This window comes from Martes martes (assembly GCF_963455335.1).
Source record: "Martes martes genome assembly, chromosome: 10".
Lineage (NCBI taxonomy): Eukaryota > Metazoa > Chordata > Mammalia > Carnivora > Mustelidae > Martes > Martes martes.
The window spans coordinates 63,487,872-63,513,737 of NC_137898.1; the positions used below are offsets into that span (position 1 = coordinate 63,487,872).

Below are 25,866 nucleotides of genomic sequence, written 5' to 3' on the forward strand. Positions count from 1 at the left end.
AGGGAAAAATAGACAAACAATCCTGGGTTGTATTTTGCTGACCCAGTCCTCAAAAACAGCAGAACAAAACACTCAAAACTTGAGCTGGGGCCTCTGGCCAGCAGGGCACCAAATCAATTTGGATGGAATTCACTAAATCTTCCTCCCTTTCTTAAAATGGTGGGGTCTTTAGAGAGGAAATGTTTTCTAGTTTGTTTGGATTTTCTTTAAGGCAAAGCAAAAAACATGGAACATTTCACAAGGCCCTAGAAGCTTCCAAACAAACAAGCTCTACCCTATCTCACTGCCCCATCCCCCTGCCAAATTTTAGTCCACTGTGTCCCTGGATATGAAAGCACCCCCACCATCTGGTCAGACAAGGCCAGAGAAAGAGCTGATCACCATTAATCACAGTTGGAAAAATCAGAGAAATTATTAAGGGAACATTAAAGTTCTTTTATTAACTCTTAACTCCAGGCTTCTGTACAAATACAGTAATATGGCAGTGATGAGGAGACAGGCTTTTGAGATAGGAGATCAGGGTAGGAATCCTGGTCCTACCACTTCCCAGCTATGTGAATTTGAGCAGCTTAATCACCCTCTCTGAGCCTCAGTTTTATCATCTGTAAAACTGGTTGTAGTATTTATTGCATAGATTGTTGTGAGGACTGAATGAGATAATGCAAGTATGGTGTCCAACATTGTGCCTGATACCTAGTGCATGCTTAATCAGTATTAGCGATTATTATTATTATTATTTGCACATGATGTCCTTTATGGCTGAAATTCCCTTCCTTGCCTTGTCTGCCTATGAAACTTCTATTCATCCTTCAATACCCATCACAAGGATGTCCTCTTTGGTGAGGCATTTCATCCTCTGTTTCCTCTCCCAGTGTGGTTCCTGATTCTCTTAGCTCTCCCACACCCTTCTCCTCTTTGCCTTTCTAACAGATCAGGAATCTCCCTGGGTAGAAATCATTTGTTTCTGTGCCTGTCTTCCCCAATGGGTACTGTCAGACAGGAAAATGGGCTCAGATCTGTGCCCCCAGGCCTTGGGAAATGATATCTACATCCTTAGATTAGAAACACAGGAGGGTGGGAACAGGGGAGGCTTACAGGGCTGGGGACTGCACAGCCCCAAGGAGCAGTAGTCACATTGTATTCTATTCTTCCCTGTGAGTGGAATCTCCTAGAGGTGTGTGACTTCGTGGCTCTGAGCCTCTGCGTCAGATAGACTTGGTCTCAAGTCTTAGCTCTGCCACTTTGTGCCTGCATTCCTTTGGGTTATTTAATCTCTGTGGGCCTCAGTGTCTTCACTTGTAAATGGGTGTTATGCTAATGAACTCTCAGGCTGTTGTTAAGATTAAATGAGTTCATACAGGTAATGCTTGCGATGGTGACTGGCCAGTGGTAGCTGTTACTTGGCACTGGATTTTTTTTTTTTTTTGGCACTGGATTTTTAATGGCAGGATACATACTAGAGTTGAGCACCCGACTGTATTTGTATTATGGTGTAATTTTAAGGCAGTGTGAAGAGACAGAAGAGCAGTACACTAGGAGACAAGAACCCTGGAAACAAGGTGTGTGTGTGTATGTGTGTGTGTGTGTGTATGTGTGTTTTCTGTTATCAACCCTACCATGGTGGTCTGTCTTCTCATCTCTGCCTCAGGCCCATGCTGGTGGTACTTACCACATTTGGAGTGATCAGAGACAGAGGGGTTGCCAGGAGCCCATCTGGGCTGGCCAGGCTGCCTGGGGGCAGAGGAACAGCGGCAGCCTTGGGGAGTGGCACTGCTGTGGGCTGGAGCCATGAGGCGTTCCCTGTGGTGGGGGTGGTGGTTCAGAGCATGGGTTGTGGAGCCAACTGCCTACTGTCCCCCTTCAGCCTCTTCCTGGTTGTCTGACTTCTCTGGGCCTCTGCTTCCTCCCTGGACTAGTCACCCTGCGGTTGGCCTCACAAAGTACCATCAGCCGGGCAGCTTAAATAACAGAAGTGTATTTTTTTCTCATAGTTCTGGAGGTTAGAAGTCCGAAGTCAAGGTGTCAGCAAGGGTCGTCTTCTTCTAAGGCCTCTCTCCTTGGCTTGCAAGTGGCAGACTTCTCCTTTGGGTCTTCACTGGGTCTTCCCTCCTGTTTCCCTCCGTGTCCAAATTTCCTCTTCTTCTAAAGACACAAGTCCTGTTGGATTAGAGTCTACCCTAATGACCTCATTTTGACTTTATTACCTCTTTGAAAACTCTCCAAATACAGTTACATTCTTAGGTATGGGAGGTTACAACTTCAACATGTGCATTTTGGGGGAGATATAATTCATCCCATAACACTCACCTATAAAACGGAGATCGGAAGTTGTTCTTACCTCACAGGGCTCTGGTGAGGATTAAAAATACTCATGACAATAAAATACTTGGAATGTTGCTGGCTTCACGGTGTTAGCCCTTAATGTTGTTAGTCGTATTTCTTAGCATTGAAGGGGGGGCCCTATGCGGGGCACTGGGGAGGGATGTGGGAAGAAGCAGGTCCAGCCCACAGGAAGCTGACCCAGCCCTGCCACTGACCAGCTTTGTGGCCCTGGCCACTTTCCCTATTGGAGGGTGCCAAGAACAGAGTTCCGAGGGAAGAGCCTCCACGCTCCAAATAGCCCAGGGGAAAGAAACAGCACACAGATCTGGGTAGCTCAGGTTGAACCTCAGTTTATCTAATACAGTTTCAAGACACAAATTTATTTTATGTTCCACCACATAAGAATAAATCTTGCCAATTATAATTGTAATTACTACTGTCAAGTCCCATCCTGGTTTCAGGGATTCTGGAATTTGAAAAAACATAGCTTAGAAATGACAAAAGAGAGTATGTCCTTTTTCTTTGCTTTTGGCAACAAGGATCTGCCGAAGGGAAGCAGGCAAGGTCATTTGGCCTTCAGCCTCAGATTTTGGCTGTTGTTCAAGGTCAGATTTATGCAGGGAAGTAGGGTGGTGAGGCAGCATCCCAACTGAGGCTCATCACTTGCTGCCCTAGTTAAACCCGTGGCTGAGCAACAGATCTAAAAGGCTGCTTACATCCCATTTGAGATTTTGGTGGGCCTTATGAAATGAACTCATGGTTCTGGAGCCCAACAGATCTGGGGTATGGTTCCAAGGCTGTTACTCCCCAAAAAAGAGGTTGAAAGAAGGGGCACCTGGGTGGCTCAGTGGGTTAAGCTTCTGCCTTCGGCTCAGGTCATGATCTCAGGGTCCTGGGATTGAGCCCTGCATTGGGCTCTCTGCTCAGCAGGGAGCTTGCTTCCCCCTCCCTCTCTGCCTGTCTCTCTACCTACTTGTGATCTCTCTCTCTCTCTGTCAAATAAATAAATAAAATCTTTTAAAAAAAAGAGGTTGAAAGAAGAAAGAGTCTGGTGTACAAAGAGGTCTTTGCTGAGCATGGCATGCACAAGGTAGTGTACAGAGAGAGGGCTGGGAATCAGGTGTTCTGAGGTCCTCCCTGGCAATGTAACTGAGACAAGTCCCTCCACCACTCTGGACCTGTTTCCTCACAGGGAAAGCAGTGGAGTTCACTCATTCATTCAACAAACACGAACTGAGGAGCTCCCCTTGGAGGCAGTGTGCTGAAGGCTGAGAGTGTGTATATGGAGTGCGAGAAGCAGTCCCTACTTTAGGAGAGTTCTGTCCAGTGTGGAACAAGGAGTACAGAGAGGAAGGAAAGAGGAGGGAAGCAGGCATATTCCATGCATTTTCTTACTTAGTCCTTATAATCGCAGTAGGTAGGTACATACAGGTATTTTTATCCTGGCTTGGTAGATGAAGTCATTGAGACAGAGAGATGATGGTGCTTGCCAGGGTCATATGGCACAGCCAAGATTTGGACTGGTCTGCTTGACTGAAGGCCAGTTCTTTCCTCTTTGCCTTTCATGGTCAGTTATGTTTCCTCCTAGCACAACACTCTCAGGTCCTGTGCCAAAAAAGAGACAATGAATGTCCATTCTGATAGTCTTCTTAGTAAGGGAGCCTGTCTCTCCACTTGGGAGTGATGATGGGCACACAGCCTGTCTAACCCTCTTCTTCTTCAAAGGAGGTGAGGGTACCACATTTCAGGGGAACGAGCTTCACCCTCACAAAAGCTTTCAGACTTCACTCAGTGGAGTGCCAGTAGATGTGACATGCCATCTGAGTGACTTCACTTTGCCTGGTGCTTTTAGCCCCAGCAGCACTTAGTAGAGCCCATTGTTCCACACTGGAAAGTACAAAAATCCTGGGAGGGCTCCATCTTCAAGTATCATGTCACAGGATGAAAGGCTAGCAGAAGACACACAGGGCCAGTCCTGTGCCTGAAGCCCCCTTAAGCCCCATCAAGGGACTTGTGGTCTCTGCTTACATAGTTCTGGAGCGAGGAGGATCGTTTTTCTATCCAGCTTTGCCTAGAAGGGATGGCTAGCTGGTAGAGCTGAACTTCACCTTGCTGCATTTTGCCAAGAAAGCTTTCAGGCCAGGACGGTGAAGGTATTTGCCCAAGGTCACCTAGAACATCAGTGGAAAAGCCTGGATCAGAGTCCTGGCACTTGGAAACCCAGTCCTATTCTTGGCCTCACAGTGAGTAGACATAATCCTGAAGGAGGATTCAGACTGGGTTCTCTCCTCAACTTGGCCACTTACCTTGAATTAAATGACATTTAATTCAATAGCCAAGGGCCTACTATGCACCTGGCATGGCTTAAACCCAGTGTGGTCACAGGACAGTCATTTCCTCTCTCTTAACTTCAGTTGCCCCTCCTGTGCTGCTTGTCTCAGAGAGTTCTGTGAAGATTAAGTGAGAAAAAGGAAGCAAAGTGCTTTATACCCTGGAAAGTGGTGTGTGCACTGGGGAGTTGTAGCTAAAACTGGCCATCCCATTTGTGGTCCAGTCTGCTTTAGCACTGCCCACGATGTTGGACTTTGTTTACTTGTCTCTCTCCCACTGTACTCCCCGTGGAGTCGGTGGGGGGATGTTTGGGTTCATCTTTGATTTCCCAGAGCCCCGCCCTGGGTTTGGAATATCCATAAACTTAACAGAGTTATGGATAAACAGAACATGTGATGGTCCAATTCTCAGATCCATGGAGATGCCAACCAGAAGAGCACCGGGAGACCAGAGGAGGAAGGGCTCAGTGGGAGGGTGGTGGAGGATGAGAATGGTGTCCACTGTGGATGGGGGCAGGGTTTGGGTCCCTGGAGAGGAGAGGGTGAGACACTCCAAGCAGTGGGAGTGGCTTGGACAAAGGTCAGGTGATGGAAATACATGTGAATTATGCAGGGGACAGTGAGAGAGTGGGCAGGTAAGAGAGAAGTAAAAGATGAGGACAGAAAGATGATAATAATGATGGTAATAAGTAATGTAGTAAATATACACTTTAGGCACTATTCAAAAAGCTATAGATGTATTCCTCATTGAACCCTTATAACAACCCTATGAGGTGGGCATTATTACCTCCACTTTACAGACAAGGAAACAGAGAGGTTAAGGATCTTGCCTAAGGTTACATAGCCATTAAGTGGCAACATCAAGATTGGACTCCAGGCAGTCTAACTGCAGAATCTATGCTCTTTTTTTTTTTTTAATATTTTTATTTGTTTGACAGATAGACAGTGAGAGAGAGAACACAAGCAGGGAGAGTGGGAGAGGGAGAAGTAGGCTTTCCGCTGAGCTGGGAGCCTGGTTGCAGGGCTGAATCCCAGGACCATGGGATCATGACCAGAGCCAAAGACAGCTGCTTAACCGACTGAGCCACCTAGGTATCCCAGAATCTATGTTCTTAAAGTAGGTTAAAGCCTGTCTCTAAAAGGCTAGGAATTTTGGAATGTTTCTTAAGCTCTAGGGAAAAGTTTGAGCAAGACTTTAGAGCAAGAGGGAGTTCGAGCAAGAGAGGACATCATGGGGTAAGAAAGTCTTATTTTGTGGGTGGCAGAGGTCCTTCAAGCATCTCTTGAGCACCTTCCGTGTGCTGGGCATTGGGGATAGAGAAGCGAGATGGAGCCCCTGCCCTCCCATGCACGCCATTCTTGTGCTGGGGCAGGTTCCCTCTAGCTCTCCAGAGCTCACTGTGAGCATCTTTTTCGTGATGATCAGGGACATCACTTTGGTAACGAAATTGACTACAGTGAGAGTATTTGCACCATGGAAATTGGCCAATGCTACAAATCAGGGCTTTTCTCTGGGGGCTGGTTGATACATCTTGAGCAGCACAGTGCTGACCGGGAACACCTGCAGCATGGTGGTAAAAGTCCTTACCCAATACAGGGCGGTACAAAGCAGGTTGGGACTAACTGCGCTGTGAGCCAAGGAGGCCAGGCTTCTGCAGGGTGCCGAGGGATGAGCAGATGTTTGCTACGAAGATAGGGCAGGAAGGGGCAGCTCAGAAAGAGGAGTGCCATATTCATTCTAGAGTTCTGTGACAGGACCCTCTAGTTGTGAGGGAGCTTGGGAACCTATGAGGTCTCAAACAAAAGGGTGTTTATTAAACAAACCCAATATCTGATTTATGAAGTGAACTAATTGGGACTGGGGAGGGAGTACCCATGTCACAACACATTAACCTTTGTCTTTAGCTGGCAGGATCTTAGAGGATTTCCAATGTGACTCCACTGGGCCTTTACCCAAAACCTCAGTAAAAGGGAACCTAGGTTTTGGGGAGGGACCTGGCATGAGAATGGACTAGAACATTCTATGGCTGCCAGCTAACTGGGAAATGTTGACAAAAGCTTTGAAATGCCTTGTATATTGGGGTGGGAGGGCCAGGGAAGCTGGCGGGAAATAGGACCAGGCTAAGTGAGGGTCACACATTTCCTGCCCAGAAATCAGAGCCAGAAAGCAGCACCACAAGGTTGTTGTGTTGTTTTTGTGTTGGATGGGGATCTGGGTGCTTATGGACTACTCAGTGAGCCTCTGGCTTCCAGAGGCCAAATTTTCTCCTCAGGACCCCCTTGGTCCCATGCCCCAGACAGGGGTGAACATGGCATCAGACCGTCTCCACGATTCTCTGCTTGATGCCACACTGTCCTGAAAGTTCTGAAGGAGACTGAGGTCACTGGGCTGTCTAGGCAGATGGAGCTGCCTGAGCCAGGACCCCCTAGGACCTGGAAGAAAGCCAGCCCCTCCCTCTGATGGGCTGGTTATTGAGGTTGTTTTGCTCTGCAAGATGATCACAGGGCCTCATTTCTCTTCCAACCGCCCCCATCAGCCCTGCAGCCCCCAGCCCCCTGCCAACCCCGGCCCCAGCACCCCACCCCAGGCAGACTCAGGTGGTCAGTGCAGAGACCACAGGAAAGGGATGGGGTGGTTATTGAGGTACGTGAGGTGAGAAGCTGGTCTCAGGCTGGCCTTGGCCCAGCCCCTAATTGTAGCAGCCAGTTTAGGAGTAATTTGTAAAAGAAAGCTGGACTTTTGGGGTGAATCAAGGGGCAGTTACAAAAGTGCTAGGTTTACAAAGCGGAGTGACTGCATCCTGGCTTGTGAGGCTGTGTTGGGGACTGGGGGCTGTGTGGGGGACAGGGAGCACCATGGCCACCTCTGCATAGGGAGCTCTGGCCTTAAGGCAGAAGAGAGAGGCACAAGGCTTGCTCTTCATAAAAGGGCAAAGGGCTTTTCATGGCTCTGAGGGTATGAGGCCATAGGAATGTCACAGGAAGCAGTGCCCGGGGTGGCCTTCAAGCATGCAGGGGCCTTCTGTGGTGGCTGGCCTCAGGAAGTGGGAACACCAAGGGGCCTTAGGGTTCCCTCTGGCACCCCTTCTGACCATCCCTCTGCATGCTTGGCACCATGCCTGAGGCAGGAACAGAGCTCACAAGCTCCTGTGTGCCTGGATTTGTTCTTTAGTGGGAGCACAGCTCTTGGCTGTGCACAAGGCTAAACTGAGGCAGCTTGAGATGGCTGATCACCATAAGGTCTTGTTCGGAGCAGGGAAGGGCTCACAAGATGCACATCCCTGCCTCCCTGGGAATGCGCACACCAGCTCCCTGGTCCTTTGGGATGGTCTACCGTACCACTGCGTGTTCTGTCTTTGGGGTGCCAGCCAGGTGGCCATGCTTGCCGGAGGGGCGTGCACAGTGAGCGTGCAGGGTGTGTGCAGGGGTTGCTCTGCCGGTGCTGGGGCTCAGTGCGGGGGCTCCATGCAGGGGCTCCCCCTTCCTGTCTGCCTCCCAGATCTCTGCTCATGCTGTTTCCAGTGCCCATGGTACCCTGCTTAGCTCTGTCACCACCCAACCTATGCTTAAAAGCCCAACTTGGCTGTCCATCAAGCCCTTAGTGAGAGCTGAGCTCGCTTTCCCCAAGTTCCCACAGCGCATTTTGTGGTGCTCTAAGCCTTTTCCAGACTGAACTCATCTGTGGCCGTTTGCATCCTCAGGGCCCACACACCAAGTGCTCCAGACAGGCCTGCTGAGTTGTACTCTCGAGGTGCTCCCTGCACGGCGGTGCGTCATGATCACTTCTCGAAGGAGCAGGCTTTCATGGAGTTCCTAGGTGCTGGGCCTAGCTAGGAATTTTCACAGTCACCAGCTCATGTAAATCTCCTAATACTGGGTGGTGGGGTTGCTACCCTAGGAGGAAACAAATCAGAGTGGCCTGGTGACTGGTCCCAGGTCACATAGCAAGTGATGGAGCCAGAGTTCAGATTTGGGGGTCAGCTGGATACCAAGGCCAGGGTTGCTTTTTTTTTTTTCCTTTTCTTTATAAGCAGACACAAAAGAGCAACGTCATTTATCATGTATACTGTAGTCTCACATATATTATATCGTTTGATCCTCACAACAGCCCTGTGAGGTAGGTAGGGTTATGTATTACTGTTATGCCCATTTCACAGACAAAGAAATGGAGGTGGCTCAGTGAGGTGAGTGACTTGCACAGTCACACAGCACATTAGTGGCTTCACAGGTTGTTTACTTTCTCTAACGTTGAGCTGCATGAGTTAAGAAGCACCGAAAAGATGGAGAGAGAGACGTTTTATGGAGGAAGAAAGGGCAAGCGGTGATTTATGAGATTTCTTCCTTAAACTGTTTTGTTGTGATCATAGCTTCTGCTGTCTGTTCTGATCCGGGTTCTCCTGAGTGACCTTTTTGAGTACCATTGGCCTGGTGGCCTGGGACAGCTGTCAGAGACTCGGGTCCCACTGTAGGGGGAAAAGGCCTTTATTCCGTAACAGAGGCAGCCCTGGCCACAGCCCAGCATACCAGCTTTCTACTCCTAGGGTGTAACTATGGGAAGCCCCTTCCTCAGCCCATCTCCTGTGAGGGACTGTGTCACTAGGCTCCCCTAGTTTTGTCTGAAGGCCCCTGCCCAGTGGGGAAGACTGTAGGACTTCCAAGGCCATATTCTAGGGATGAATCATAATGGGCAGTTTTGAGGCCTGCACTGTTCATCACCTCCTGCGGAGTGGTGGCTTGGTGTGTTTTGCCCAGGACCTCCCCTCGAGGAGGTCCCGGGGCTGGTTATGATGAGAAACAGTACCACAGGGGAAGGCCACTTCTCTCAGAGCAGTGTCATAGGGGCTGGACACTTTCTCTTAGAGCAGGGCTATGGTTCAGCCCACTCCTGGGCTCCCTGCTGCACACTGCCCAGCGAGCCCCTGGTCTCCTTCCTCTGGCAACACTTTCTTGGGGTGGCAAATCTTCATCCTCCAACAGGAAGTGGTTAAAAGCTATGTGGAGCCATGGCTGGTGACAAGGTGGGTGGAATGGGGATCACAAACAAAACCATCATGAAATGGGGCTGTCTGACAAGGGATGGCCGGGGGCTGACCTTGGTTCTGAAGACAAATCCCAGGGGGGAATCCTAATGCCAAGTAATAATATTGATAGGAGACAGGTCTAGCTTCTTAATAAGGGTGACTGTTTTGAAAGAGAAAGTATACATTTGGGTGAGAAGGAAGGTCTAGAACCAAGACTGGAAAATGGGAGTGGAAGGACAGACTTTGGTTTGATGTAAGGAAGGGCTTTTTAACAGTGCTGGCCAACCATGGCAGGGGCTTCCCTGGGCACGATGAGCTTCCTGTTGCTGGAAGTATGCAAGCAGGGATATGTGATGACTTGAAGATGCTAGGGAGAGCACTCAGCCCCAAATGGCCTGGGGTGTGCTGGGGGCCGGGGAGGACAAAGTGACCACTGGATTATTTTCCAACCCTGAGAGTCCCTAGTATTATTTGTGTAAAATGACCTATTTCAATGATACTTCAAATCCTTTGGGGGAAAGGATTACAAAAGTCACATAACAGTCTACGTTACGAAAGGCCTTTCATTGTACTGGCTCCAGATACTTTAAAATCTTCACAGGGACAGCAGCTCATTTCTGAAGTAAGAAATCCCCAAATGTCTACATTTGTCCCAGTTAAGAGGGACAGGCCCATCCTCTGAACCCGGCCTGGACACTCACTCTGCTAGGCCATGCCACAGCTCCAATCTCTCCCTGCCACAGTGGAGGCCAAAAACGCAGCTCTGAAATCCTACTGCACTTCCAAGCTGGCCCAACATGGCTGTCCCTGGGCGAACAAGTCCAAGGTTCTGGGTGCATCTTTGGGACAGAGGAGCAGGTGGCGTGGGACTCTCAGGTGACTTAACGTCCTGGGGACCTGAAGGGGGCCTCCTGTTTTCACCCCTTCCCCTCCACCAGGGGCTCCTTTCACAGAGGGCTTAGGGGAGGCATTGCCTAGTGGTACAGAGAGAGCTGGTGCCTGTGAAGAACCCGCCATTCCTCTGTAGTCAGCAAGCCCTCCTGTGGCCTTTTGGACACACTGGCAGACACTTCGCTTGTCATGACCAACTGCCCATCTCCAGCTCCAAGTGGCAAGGAAAAGGTGGCTCCATGGAGAGGACACATGGATTCGTATAGGGAGACTGCATTGTGGGGGGAATCAAGTCCTGCTACGCGATTAATACAGGTTAGTGTAGCGCTCTGGCTCCCACCACTGGCGAGACACTCTCCAAGATCTTGGCTGATGTGGAGCTTCTTGGGAGCCCCCCTCCAGTGCTGCTGGGGTCCTTTTATCTGTACCGTATTAATCGAATAATCTTATTGTTCATAAAATCCACGGCATGTGGGTGAGAAGAATCGATGCAGAAGCCGTCACTCAGGGCGATTTTCAGCACCTCTTCCACAAAGACCTGGAAGCTGTTGATCTGCTTGTTGGCTGGCACCACCCAGAGCCTCTTGAGGTTCTGCTTGGTGTACTCCTCCTCTGGGAGGCCCTCCACATTGGCCACCCAGTCCAGAGTCAGGTGGTTGGGGTCCTGCAAGTGGCTGGTGATAGAAGAGAGATTGCCATTGGAGCAGTAGAAGAGCTTGGAGCCCAGGAGCTTGAGGAAGAGGCAAGAGGTACTGAAGATGTTGGCATTGAAGACCTCCATGCTGGACGAGGAGAGGCTGTAGATCTGAGGGGCCTCGCGCACGGTGAAGTGGACCGTCTGCACCCGCCGGTTCAGGGTGATGTTGAGCATGGCATTCTTCTCGGCCTTGGAGAGCTCCACCTCCTTCTCCTGCAGGGCCTCAATGAGGGGCTGCACCTGGTAGAAGTCAGCCTCCCTTCGGAGCAGGCCCATCTCCTGGAAGTCCTCCGGCAAGTCCAAGTGGGAAGTGCGCAGGAAGTTAAGGATGTAGCGGAAAACTTTGCCGTCACGGTCGATGAAGCAGTTGCCCTGGCTGTCCCTCTTGGTGGGCATCTTCCCACTGAACATGGCACCCAGCATGGAGTCAGGGAAGCTGGTCAAGGTTGCCAGTGAGGTTGTGTAGAGCTTCCCCCCGACGTTCAGTGTGATGGGGTCAGACATGGCAAGAGGCTGGGATGCTGGAAAGTAGTCCTGGGCAGGGAGAAAAGTGAGAAATTACCCAACCCTATCTGGGGTCTTGGTCTGTTGGGGCTGGTATGAAAGAATACCATAGATCGATTGGCTTAAACATTTCTCTCTCACAGTTCTGGAGGCTGGAAAGCCAAAGATTAAGGTATAGGCTGATTTGGTCTCTGGTAAGGGCCAGGTTCTCGCTGTGTCCTTGTGTAAGAGAAGGGGCAAAAGAGATCTCTGGAGGGGTGCCTCGGTGGCTCAGTCGGTTAAGCGACTGCCTTCAGCTCAGGTCATGATCCCAGAGTCCTGGGATCGAGTCCCACATCGGGTTCCAACTCCACAGGGAGTCTGCTTCTCCCTCTCACCTTCTCCTCGCTCATGTTCTCTCTCACTGTCTCTCTCTCAAATAATAAATAAATAAAATCTAAAAAAAAAAAAAAAAAAAGAGCTCTCTGGAGTCTCTTTTATAAAGGCACTAACCTGTTCATAAGGACTTAACCCTCATAGCCTAATCACCTCCCAAAGGTCCTACCTCCTCATACTATCACACTGGAGATGAGGAGTTCAACAGAGGAGCTTGGGGGACACAAGCATTTAGTCCCTAACATCTGTGTATGCATAGTGCTCAACTCCTTATTGTAGGTCAAGCCTACAGTCCTAGAGGTTGGAGCGAATTAATACTTAATAGACAAATGGATGGGTGATAATTATCACACCATCTAAAACATTAGGTTCACTAGGGAGTTAAAAAAAAAAAAAAGAAAAAAAAAAAAGCATGGGTCCTGCCCTCCAGAGATTACTGTAATTGGTCTTTAATATCCCAGCACTGGTATTTTTTTAAAAGCACCCTTGGTGATTCTGAATGTTCAGTTAAGACCAGAGAACCACTGTTCTAAGGAATGAAAGAAAACGTGCTTGGACCGGATGCTCTGTTACCTGCTCATACAGAAATTTGTTTACATAACGTCATACATCTTTTGACATAGAAAATACCACCATCCATGCCTATCGCGTAGATGAGGAACACTGCCAGGATTCACTCCCCATGCTGAGAGAGGTGAATGGCCATCCTGGCATTCAAACCCAGGTCCCTTTATATGACAAGAGAAAAAATATGTAAATGCTTACTAGCCAAACACTGGTACATTCTAAGTACCTAAAAAATGCTCTGAGATTGTCTTCAAGCCCAGGACTCCTACTGCTGTAGCAATGATGCCTTCTTATTATTTTTCTATCCCAATACATTTATAATGACTGGCCATGATTAGTGCCATTTCCGTCTATCTCCCAGGTTTACAATGGGCCTCAGCTCTCTGGACTCTGACACCCTTTCTTGGACTCTCACCCTCCTGTAACCTTGCTATGAAGATGCTCTTGGCTCCTGGTGGCCTGCCCTTTCCCAACATGATAGCACCATAGCCTCCTCTGACACCTTCAAGTTTCAGTGCAAATGTGGTTCTCTGCACCGAGCACTCTTTACCCGATCCTTAATAAAGCTCCCTTCCCCTGCCATCTTGCAGCTTCCAGCATCTAAAGCTGGTGAGTCTCCTGCAACCTGAAGTCGTGGAATCTAACTTTTCTTTAAGATTCTAGAAGGCAGGGGATGTCCGCTCTCAGCTTCCCACATGATACTTTTCAAGATCCCACCTGTGGAACAGATTAAGCAATCCTTCCCTGATGCTGGGCCCGAGGGGCGCAAAGAAATGGACCCTGACTGCCCTCGAGAAGAGCCCAGCTGGCGAGGACACCAAGACAAGAGGTGCAGTAACAAGGGGAATGGACCCAGAGCTATGTGAGTAGGTCAGTAATGAATCCTGGCATGCTTACTGTCCAGACGGGAAAACAGGTCTGAGGCAGGACTTCCCCCAAAGTCACCCGGCAAGGGTAGTGAGCAGGCCAGAGCACTCCTCAGCCTCACCGTGCCTGCCTTCTGAGGCTGGCTCCACCAAGGCCCCCTTACTCCAGGTGGTGGAGACTCTTGCCAGAAGATGGAGGCGATGCTGGAGAGAGCTGCCCCACCCAACTGTCTGGGGGGTCGCCTCATGATTCCTTCTCCATCTGATGGGGCACCCTGATACTGCAGAAAGGCATCAACCATCTGGAGTGCCTGAAGAGAAACAAGCCATGATGAAGTTGCAAAATCGGCAGAAGCCTGGAGCAGATGGGCTGCGAGACAGTGGGGAAGTCCAACAGAAGGGGTGGGGTGAGGGGCTGAGGGAGGGGTGCCTGCTATGTGGAGACCTGCAGCTGGGGGGAGGGGCTTTGGCTCAGGGCTGAGTCTGGTCAGTTCGCTCTCCAGAGGGCCCATGCAGGAGATGGACCCAGGGGCCGGGGCCAGGGCCACGCCCTTCCTCATTCCAAAATCTCCTTCTTTCTAGAAGGTAATTTGCATATTTCAGTTTTCAATCTCACTCCTTGATTTAAGGCCCAGGCTCCGTGAAATGGCTTAGCTCCATGGAAAGAGCAGACTCAGGCATCAGAGAGGCTGGGCTGTCTTTCCTGACAGTTCTGTGGGCCCGTATGTCCTGTACATTAGTGCTGAAGAGCTCAGAGCACCGGGGTGGGGAGACAGTCAGTAGCCACAGGGAATGTCTGGGGGCTCTTGGGTGGGCACCCAAACTCCTCTTTTTCTGCAAAAGCAGCAGAGGCAGGTTGAATGCCAGGTTTCCTGACCACCACTGCCCCCAGTCTAGGGTGGTCTCAGTGGTATTCTCCGCATGCCCACAAGTCACAGAGCTCCTCCAAGTGCCTGTTTTCTAGGGGCAGCACCACTGTGTCCACCATCACACATGCGCGGGCCCCATGGGCACACACGCATGTGTAAAAGGCACCATTACATGTGAATACAGAACTGGCCACCTCTGGGATGCTGAGAAGTCTTGTTGAGTCTGCTTTGTGGTCATATGGGGATGAGCCACCCTCACTGAGCTACAGCCCCCTGGGTATACTCAGCGGTCTCCTTGACATCTCCACCTGGATGTCCCACGGGTACCAGGAAGCCCAACGAGGAATTCCTCTTCCCCCAGACCCACAGTGAACTCTTCTCAGCCACCCAAATGCCTGAGCCCAAAACCTGGGAGGCAGCTCTGACTCCCCATCCCTAAAAATTTTCTCACTCTGTCCTCGAACCCATCTCTACAGCTACTCCCAGAGCTCTGGCCACATCGCCCCACTTTCCTTCCATCCTCATTGGGTGCCCTGCTTTCTTTCTGTCCACCTTCCGTTTTGGTCTTCCCAAAGCACGACCGCCCACCCACATCACCTTCCGCTTCCAAGCTCGCCTCCAGCCCCTCCCCCACTATATGCTCAGGTCCTCCAGACACTCTGTGCACATCCTCATGCTGTCACCCACCCCACCTTTGCTGTCCCTATACCACCCTTCTCGCCTTATCTGCTGTCATCCTTTAAGGCCCACCTATGAGTCACTGCCTCTGTAAGGCTGTCCCCAGATCTCCACTAGGTTCACAACTCTACTCTTAGGGCTTCCTGGCCCTTTGCACAGTCCCCCTGGCAGTGCCCACCAATCCATTATGTTATGATCATGGCCCTTCTCCCTGGCTTTATCAAGATGCAGACCACTGGACATCCACATGCAAAAAAAGAACCTCGACCCACATCTTGGACCATGTAGGAAAAAATAACTCCAAACAGATCATAGGTCTAAATGTAAAATCTTTTGAAAACTTGAAAACTCCAGGAGAGAACCTTTGTGACTTTGAGTTAGGCAAAGATTTCTTGGCTGGGACCCAAAAGGCACAAACCATAAAAAAAAAACTGACAAATGAGGCTTATCCGAAGGAAAAATTTCATTTCAAAAGACACTGTTAAGAAAATGAAAATAGGGGCACCTGGGTGGCTCAGTGGGTTAAGCCTCTGTCTTCGGCTCAGGTCGTGGTCTCAGGGTCCTGGGATTGAGCCTTGCATCAGGCTCTCTGCTCGGCAGGGAGCCTGCTTCCCCCTCTCTCTGCCTGCCTCTCTGCCTACTTGTGATCTCTCTCTCTCTGTCAAATAAATAAATAAAATCTTAAAAAAAAAAAGAAAATGAAAATAAGATGAACTGGGAGAAAATATTTGCAGAACACAGACCTGATAAAGGACTGTTAACCAGAATACATAAAGCACTGTCAAAACTCAGAAAACACGCAACCCAATGAAAAAACCAGGCAGACAATCTAAACAAATCTTTCAGCAAAGAAGACACAAATAATCACACGAAAAATGCCCAAAAGCAGTAGTCATGAGAGACACAAATATTAAAACTACAATTAGATACCATTATATACTTATTAAAGTGGCTCCAATAAAAAAAATGTGACAATACCAAATGCTGCTGACTGCACAGAGCAACGGACACACACGTATGTTGCTGGTGAGAAGGCAACAGGATATAACCACTGTGGAAGGCAGTCTGGCGTCTGGTTTCCATGTGACCCAGCAATCCCACTCCTAGTTAGGGGCCCAGAGAAATGAAGACGTACATCCATGCAAAAACCTATCCCTGGAGAATTCTTGAGCCCCGCGCTGGGCTCCCTGCTCAGCAGGGAAGCCTGCTTCTCCCCCTCCACTCCCCCAGCTCGGGGCTCAATACCAGGACCCTGGGATCATGACCTGAGCCGAAGGCAGACGCTTAACAGCTGAGCCACTCAGATGCCCCTACACTCACTAGCTTTAAACATTCTTATAGCAACCCTAAAAGTAAGCATTACTCTCCATTTGGCAGATAGGAAAGTGGGACTCAGAGAGACTGGTAACTTGCTCAGGACACACAGCCAGCTAGTGGAGAACCCATCCTTAGCCCACTCAGGCTGCAAAGAGTTCTAATAGTGACCAAAGGCCATAATAGCTTCAGATAAGTTTGAGAATCTCCGAAACAGTCCTAGAAACATTGCCCTGTGGTTTATTTGGCAAGATAGCTACTGAGTGCATGCCTCCTGCTCTCACTATGTGAGGAGCTTCATGTAACACTTGGTAGCATTTTATTTATTTGTAATAAAAATACACAGAGAAGCACAGACAATGATACTATTGTGTTAAATGCTGGACAGGCATTTGTTCACTTGATGTCTTCACAAGCACCCTGTGAGACAGAGACTATTACCTTCATTTGACAGATAAGAAAACCGAGGCTCAGAAAGTTTAAGAGACAGTGGAGGAGCTGGGATCTGAATCCAGTTCTGTGTGGGTCCAACACCTTTGATCATTCCTCCTTCCCATCGCCAGCTCTCAACATGAGAGAGGCACACTCCCTTATTCTCAGTCCAGACCAGACAGGTAGGGTCTTTGGATGGCTAGTCCGCTGCCAGCCTGGGCTCTGTCCAAACCCATCGAAGGACATGGGGACAGGACTTGAGGATGGCCCAGGGCGCCTCCATGGCTGACTTAGGGCAAGTCCACTGAGAGGCCCAAGCTCTTCTATTTCATCAGCAGCGGATGATGTCTAATGACAAAGCAGTGGAACACAAAAGCCAGGTTTTTCAAAGCCAGATTAGAAAAGATGGATGAGAGGGGCCCCTGGGAGGCCCAGCTGGTTAAGCGTCTACCTTCAGCTCAGGTCATGATCTCAGGGTCCTGGGATCGAGCCCCAGATCAGGCTCCCTGCTTGGTGGGGGCCTGCTTCTCCTTCTCCCTCTATCCCAGCCCTGCTTGTGCTCTCTTCTTGGCACTCTCTCTCTCAAATACATAAATAAAATCTTTAAAAAAAAAAAAAAAGATGGATGAGAATGCAAACTGAACCAGGAAATAGATAAAAGAAATCACATTGCTGCTTCTGAATGGGTAATTTTTTCTGAAGCAGGAGGCTTTCCAAGTCTGCCTCTCGACTTGAAAAGAACCAAGAAAAAGATCAGCCTTATTTCCCTTTTGCAGAAAAGGACTGGTGTCAAACAGGAAATTATGCCCGGCTAATCATCAGACCATCTGACTGGACTGGGAAGGCCAGGGGGTCTGGGGACTTGCACTTGCTGCTGGAATTCTGTCCTTCCTCAAATGGGTCTGTGGCCCAAATGAGAGGGATTCCTGAGGCCCAGCCTGATGCCATGTAAAGGACAATTCCAGTTTGGGGTCTGAAAATTACCCGGGTGGAACCTCTACCTTTCTGTGCCATAGAAAATGTAATTCTTTGAGAGATGTCCTGTAAGGAAGGGCAGCTAATACACTGCTCTAGAGTCCTACTTTAAAACTCTGTCCTGGGCGTACCCAGGTGGCTCAGATGGTTAAGCGTCTGCCTGCGGCTCAGGTTACAATCTCCAGGTCCTGGGATCAAGTCCCATGTCAGGCTCCCAGCTCAGTGGGGAGTCTGCTTCTCCCTCTTCCCCTGCTTATACTCTGTCTCTCTCTCTAATAAATAAATAAATCTTTAAAAAATAAATAAGGCTCTGTCCTGGCACCCACCTGTCCCTGCAGTGCTCCTAAAGGACACAGCATTAGCTGTGTACCATACCTGCACTAGGTGTTACACATATTAGTTCATTTAAGCCCCGTAATACTCCTTCAAGGAAAGTATTATCTCCCAACTTTACAGATGAGAACCTCAGGTTCTAAGAGGGAGGGAACTTGCCCCAGACAGTGGCAGAGCCAGGATCCAAGTCGAGGCCTGTCTAATGGCAAAGTCTGGGCTGTGAACAAAGGCCGCTGGAGAGATCTGGCACTCATGCCCCTCCTACCTCTTATCAGGTGCTCTTACACCTGCCATCTCTATTCGATTCTGACCTACATAAAGACCAGGTAGGGGCACCTGGGTGGCTCAGTGGGTTAAAGCCTCTGCCTTCAGCTCAGGTCATGATCTCAGGGTCCTGGGATCGAGAGACCTGAATCAGGCTCTCTGCTCAGCAGGAAGCCTGCTTCCTCCTCTCTCTCTGCCTACCCACCCCCCCACCCCGACTGCCTCTCTGCCTACTTGTGATCTGTCAAATAAATAAATAAAATCTTAAAAAAAAAAAAAAAAAGACCAGGGTATAGAGAATCAGCATTTCCTGAGAACCAAGTACATGCCCAGAGCTATGTGAGGCATTTTCCTATAGCTTCCTTCATTAAATTACCACACTGATGCTGTGAGGTAGGTATGAATATCATCCCAATTTTTAGGGTTATAAAACTGAAGCACAGAGTAGTGAAGACAGTTACTTAAGATCACACAGCCGGAGGCAGCAAAGCTAGAATTCCACATGAGGTCTCTCTCCAAAACCTGTGCCCCTTCCAGTAATACAAGCCATAATATTTTATTAGGGAGCATAACAGGATTTGAATAGACACCTATAATACTTTGGAGATGAAATATCTTAAAGTTGTTCTAAAATTAACTACAGTTGTTATGTTATCCTTATCCAAACCCAGTAGTATTTTTTTTTCAAAAAATTTTCAAAAATTCAGATTAACTACCACTCTGGAAAATAGTATGGAGATTCCTCAGAAAGTTGAAAATAGAGCTACCCTATGACCCAGCAACTGCACTACTAGGTATTTACCCCAAAGATAGCAAATGTAGTGATGATCCAAAGTGGCACCTGTACCCCAATGTTTATAGCAGCAAGGTCCACAATAGTCAAACTATGGAAAGAGCCCAGATGTCCACTGACAGATGAATGGATAAAGAAAATGTAATACACACACACACACACACACACACACACACACACACATACACTCTGGAATACTACTCAGCCATCAAAAAATCAAATCTTGGGGCACCTGGGTGGCTCAGTCGGTTAAGCAACTGCCTTCAGCTCAGGTCACGATCCGGGGTCCTGGGATTTAGCCCCATATCGGGCTTTCTGCTCAGTGGTAAGCCAGCTTCTCCCTCTCCTTCTGCCTGCTGGTCTGCCTACTTGGGTGCACTTGCTCTCTCCCTTTCTCTTTCTCTCTCAAATAAGTAAATAAAATCTTAAAGAAACAAAGAAATCTTGCCATCTGCAATGACGTGGTTGGAACTAGAGGGTAGTATACTAAGTGAAGTAATTCAGTCAGAGAAAGACGATTATCATATGATCTTACTGATATGTGGAATTTAAGAAACAAAACAGGATCATTGGGGAAGAGAGGAAAAAATAAAACAAGACGAAATCAGAGGGAGAAAAATCATGAGACTCTTAAACTGAGGGTTGCTGGAGGAGAGGTGGGGAGGGAGGATGGGGTAACTGGGTGATGGACATTAAGGAGGCACGTGATGCAATAAGCACTGGGTATTATATAAGACTGATGAATCACAGACCTCTACCTCTGAAACCAAACTATATGTTAATTATTGAAATTTAAGTAAAAAGATTAAAATCTTACTTTGATAAAACTGATGAGTATAACCTGAAAGAATAATTACTTTAAATGCTAGTTAAGATAACTAGTAACTACTAGTAAAGCATTAACTAGGACTATAAACCAACACATTTCAAACTGTGGTATTAAAACAATAAAGAAGAGGAACTTTGTGTTACATGTGTTGAAAAGACTAATTAGCAATTAAAAAAATTGTGTGTGTGTGTGTGTATATATATATATTTTGAGCCTTACAACAATAACTCTGGGACCCTGGCAGGACAGATCACATTATTTTTATTTCACCAACACAGAGAAAAGAAATCCCTGGCCCAGGTCTTCATATACATTCTTGATTTCTGAGTCATGACCTGGAGGAGGTTCTGGGCTTGGACATTCCTCAGAGAATCAGTCCTTTGGAGGCAGCCTGGGTTCTTCTCTAATATGGGTCTTGGCAAGAGACTGAACCCAGCCACAGGGGTTTTAGCCAATAGTCTGCATAAACTCATGGAGTCCTGGAAGAGGCATGGGCTTTCTGCGCAATTTCCTATACTGCCCACGGACCTTCAATAATGACACTACTTGCTGTGCAATCTATTCCTACTACAGAGTAAGGACCAGTTGCAACAATAGTGAATCTACTGATAATCACTTCTCTACCCGCCCATTCATCCATTCATCATTTCTTCGCTCTGCTCACTCAAAGAGCCTAGAAATGATAGTCCAGTAGCAATGACCACACCTGGCCCCAGATCTTGGTTTCTAAATGTTATCTCCTACAAAAAGAAATCAGGGTTTCCTGGGAACATTGAGGATTCCAGGACTTTGACGGAAAAAGTGCAAGGTGAGCCTGGAACAGCTCTTACCAGATAACAAAGAAGCAATCAAAGATTAATGAGGACATTAAGAGAACACAAGAGATCTTAAAAGTTCTCAACAAAAGAAAAAAACCCCCACCCTCTTTTTGTAACTATGTGTTGTGGTGGATGGTAACTAAACCTATCATGGTAATCATTGACCAATATATACATTTACTAAATCATTATATGTGATTTATATCTCAATTAAGACAAAATACAACACAACAGAGAAGCTGGCCTGAAGGGACTCTCCTTGGCCAAACTTGCAATAATCTGAGTACCAAAAAAGATTAATGATGATAATGGGCTATATTACAAACTGAATTAAAAAAAGAACATGAGTCTATGTCACTCCAAAAAGAAAAAAGACAGGGAGAGGAGACTAAGAGAAACACACATACAGAGGAAGAAATTATTCTATTAACAAAGAATACCAGTCAATAAATATAGAAAGAATGGCACAATTAGAAAATCATCATTTGCAACCCTCAGTGTTGCAATTCGGGCAAGGATCATGGATGTAGTGAAAGGTACAGGGAACACACATTTTGATAGTCTCAAAGAATCACTCCAAAGACTAATTACAAGGGGAAAAATTACAGAGATGGGGAGATTAGGCAGTTGTGACCTTAACCAACAATCAAATTTAGCACTGATGGACAGTATGACCCTGATATCATATGCTTCCTGATGTGATGTAATACAGCACATCATAGCCAGTAAGTTTAAACCCCTGCTGTATGCTGAGCCTGTATATAGCATTGTGAGAAAGAAAAAAACCAACCAACCTGAATCTGATCATTGATAAAATCAAGCACAAATTTACAAAGGTTGAGGAGGCTCTTTCTAGATTAAATGAGATACTTAAAGAGATAGAACTAAATATGACGCATGAATCTTGACTACATCTGGTAAAAAAAAATACATAAGATGTTTTTTGGCAGTTGGAGAAATTTGAGTATCTACTATTTATCAGATAATATTGACTTCTTTCAAATTTTCTTAGGTATGAGAATGGTATTATGGTCATGTTGGAGAATTCTATAATTAGGATACAAGCTGAAGAATTTGGGGGCAGGCGTCAAGATGTCTGTAACTTTTAAGTAGTTCAGCCAAAAGGTGTGTGTGTTTGTGTGGATAAAAGCAAAATCAGCAAAGGGTGAACTGGTGCAGCTAGGTGAAAGGCCATTCTTTAAACTTTTCTGTAGCCTTGAAGGTTCTAAAAATATTTTTATTTTGAAAGTGGGAAGAAAAGAATGCTTCCCTCATGGGACTACAGATATAAAATTCCAGTCAGAGTGCCCAACCCGAATAAATAGCCAGGTTCAGGAAACAGTTTTGTTATGAATACTCCCAAGAAGCATTAAAATCTGGTCATTCTCCTCTCCATGTACTGCTGTGCTTTGGAGAATGAGGTAGCCAACCAGAGCGAAGCTAAAAGAGCCCACAGTTGGTGGTGGAGATAGAATTTAAACCCGAGTGGTCTCTCTCCAAACCACCACTCACGGAAACCACAGCACGAGGCCTGCCTGTCACTGTGCTGGGATTCAGGCTGGGAGAAGATGGCTGGCTGTTCAGGCCTTGCTTCCCCTGCCTCCTCCTGAACCCCGAGTCTCCACTACTACAGCAAGAAACTCCTGTTACAGCTCACCGAGAATGTTCACAAAGACAGGCCCATTTTGGGCCTCAGAAATGTTGTGGCTGGGCAAAAAGAACTAGAGGGGCTTTGGGATCACCTGGGCCTGTGTTCGAATCAGGCTCTGCCACTTCATTAACTGTGTGGGCCTGGGCCAATTCCTGGAGAGACGGGACTGTGACTACAGCAGTCATGATAATGGCTGACATTTCTGAGCAGTTATTCCTATGCTAGGCATTTTACATCTATTGATTCCATAAACAAAGTAGATAGTATTACGATCCCTACTTTAGAGACCAACCATGTCAGGCCCTCTCCTATCTCTGCAATTTGGTACCTGCCATCCCTTCTGCCTGCACTTTGAAGGAAAATCCCACTCATCTACCAGGACGTTCAGCTGGAATTCCTTCCTTCCTTCTCTACATCTCCAGATTATTTTATTTTCACCCTTACCAAAGTCTGCTTTACCTAAGTTAGGTGGTTGCCTGACCATCCTGTTGGGGCTGGGATCTCTCCTCTCTGTATTCCCTGAAGCAGGCAGAGTAGGGGAAGGGAAAAAAAATTTCTTCCTCTGCTTAGTTAGATCCATTTTCCTCAACCCAGACTGACATCTACTGGGGGCGGGGGCGCACGGTTATTACCATTTTCTGAATTTTAAAATACTTTTATTTTAAAACACTTTCTTGAAGTTTCCATTTGGAATCTAAGGCAAGGCCCAGGTGACCAACTGGAAGTCAGTGTAGGAATTCCCACCGTGTAGGAGATAGATTGAACATGGCTGGGTAAATTTCAAGGGTGATAATACTCAGTGAGTAATGTGTCTCCCAGTGAAACCAGATAAGAGTCCTCTCCCCCATGCCCCCTCAATTCATCAAGATAAAAACTGGCTCACAGCCCTGGGGACTGTATGGGAGCCCTGCCCTTCACCTCCCCTTCCTGGCCTCCCCACACCCAATAGCTGTATCTTCAGCCCTGTTTTGCCCAGTTTATATCTCTAAGAAGCCCACAGGCTGCTCCATTACCCCACAACCCACACTGTAGCGGGAAAAGGTGCCGTCTACACTCAGGTGACATGGACCCTTCAGTGAGCTGCCCAGTAGGGCCCAGCATAGGGAAAGGTGAGCTGGAGGAGGGAAGACACCTCACCTGCCAATCTGACTTGCCCATTGGCACAACAGAGTATTCTTACTTGGTGCACACTCCCAACAGCCACTACCATCCCCCATCCCCTTCCAGAATGTTCCTTCACCCTCTCAGCTTACTCTCAGGCTTCATTTTGTGGTTTTCCTCAGGCACAAGCACTCTATTTCAACCACTCTCTTCCTTATGGTCTTCCTGCTTCTCACAACCATTATAATTTATACAATTCAAATGTATCTCCTCATTACATCCTCACAATATCCACAGGAGGGTCGCCTTACAGATTGGCATTCAGAAGGGTTGAAGCTGGTCCTGTCACACAACCTGCATAGGGCGAGACATCTAAACTTTTGATTCTTCCCTGCTATTCACTCCAGAGTAAACCTCTGCCTCCTAGAACTGCAGGAAATAAAGCAGGGTCTCTGGAGTAAGGAGTCCTGGGTGGTTTTGGGCAAGTTACTTCACTTCTCTTTACTCCTGTAAACAGATACGGCGATGCCTCTACAGTGTATGAGAGCTGAATGAGATCACGTGTGTGACGCAGAGTTCAAGGGATGGGCTCTTTATTTCTATTACAAGGGAAGGGAAGGTGTTCTGTGCATTCACGGGTGTCTGCCCACTCGGGCAACCCGGTACCCAAACCGTTATCAGCGCGTGGCCGACCCTGGGCTTTCCAAGGCCGTGAAGGATCCTTTCGATCTTTTTGTCTCCACCCCACCCTCTCCAGTGCTTTTTGGCCCATTCCAACCAGTCCAACCTAGGCTTGCTTTATCAGCTTTCTCAGCCCTCACTCCCCAGCCCCGGCCACCAGCTTCTGCGACCTCACCCGAGCTCTCCTCCTCACCTAGAGACTCCGCCCCTCCTTGCCCCACCCACCAGACTCCTCCCACAGTCTCGACCCTCTTTATCCGGGCTTTTCCAACCTTCTCCATCCATCCAGACTTCTTCCACCAGCTCCGCCCCCTCTCCCCAATTATCGCCCCCCTCCCCCCCAACCTCTGGCGTTGCCATCCCCATTGCACAGATGAGAATGGCGAGTCTAGGGAAGGTGAGATAACCTCTCATAGTAGGACAGGTGCCAGGTGGGCCCGCGTACCCTCACCGACTGTCTCTGAGCCCCGCGTCCCCCGCCGCGCCGCACCCACCTCCTGCCCTCGCTCTGCAGCCTCCCCTCCGCGGGCGGCCAGCGCAGCTTTGCAAGGGGGGGAGGAGAGCCGGAGCCCAGCCCAGGGGCGTGGCGGCACGGGAGCCGCGCTCAGTACTCCGGGACTTGTAGTTCTCCTTGGGCTCTTTGCCGCACAACACGCCGAGCGCAAACTCTATCTCCCAGGAGGCATTGCAGTGAGCCCTCCGGCTCCCCGCCTTGCCCCCGCCGGAGCTCAGACCGGCTGGTCTTAAAGGGGACGCGGCCTGAGTGGCGGTTCGCGGGGTGGCCCCCGCTCCGGCTCCTCCCCGTTTCCCGCACCTCGCCCCTCCCCACGCTTCGTCCCGCAGCCCCGCAGCCCAGCCGCCGCGCGGCTGACTCGGACTCCCTGGGTTCAAGCTTGTGCAGAGCTGGGTGGGGAGTTTGGACTTTGCAGTGAAGGCAGCATCCCTGCCGGCTGGGACCTGGCGGAGGGCGTCCCCACTCCAGGGGGAGCAAAGGACTCGCCCTGACCTAGCCTGGCCTAGCCTAGTCCTGCCAGGCCTGAGCGCCCCGCCCAGGAGCCGGCTCTGAGGCCGGGGTTACCGGGGTCCCAGAGGTAAGGGGGCTGGGGGCGTGTGTGCCGGTTGTGGGGAGGGAGTGTCTGCACCTTGGCGGTTCTAGAGCCCTGGGCACGCGCGAAGGGCTCTGAGAGTTTGAGGCTGGGAGAAGGGAGGTCTAGGTGCATCTTGGGCCTTGCTGTGTGACCTTGGGCGAGTAGCTGCCCCTCTCTGGGCTTCCACCTCCTTCATCAGTTGTGTTTGGAGGTGATTCTTCCCTCTCCCCCAATACAGTGAAGCTCACCGGCCCATTCGTGGGGTCCGTAGCGCCAACCTGGGCTGGGCACCAGTGCAAGGTATAACTGAAAGGAGGGGTGGGGCTAAGATAGGGCACAAACTGGGGGGCCAAGAGGTTGCAACCGCTTAGCATAGGCTTTTGCTCTTCTCAGCATCCTTGATCGGGCGTACTCCCCCTACAAGACTTGAGACTGTGTTAGCCTAGTGTCCGCCCTTCCAGAAAGCC

The 25,866-nt window shown here is 48.8% G+C and overlaps 1 protein-coding gene across 1 annotated transcript; it reads right to left on the bottom strand.

Moving 5' to 3' along the window:
• Positions 1-8,708: 8,708 nt before the first annotated feature.
• Positions 8,709-24,847, bottom strand: KCTD21 (potassium channel tetramerization domain containing 21). Its single transcript, XM_080816791.1, has 2 exons — positions 24,806-24,847; positions 8,709-11,795 (listed from the first exon to the last, which is right to left on the bottom strand). The coding sequence occupies exon 2, from the start codon at positions 11,763-11,765 to the stop codon at positions 10,983-10,985; it is 783 nt and encodes a 260-aa protein (XP_080672917.1). The 5' UTR covers positions 11,766-11,795; positions 24,806-24,847; the 3' UTR covers positions 8,709-10,982.
• Between the last annotated feature and the right edge of the window lie 1,019 nt (positions 24,848-25,866).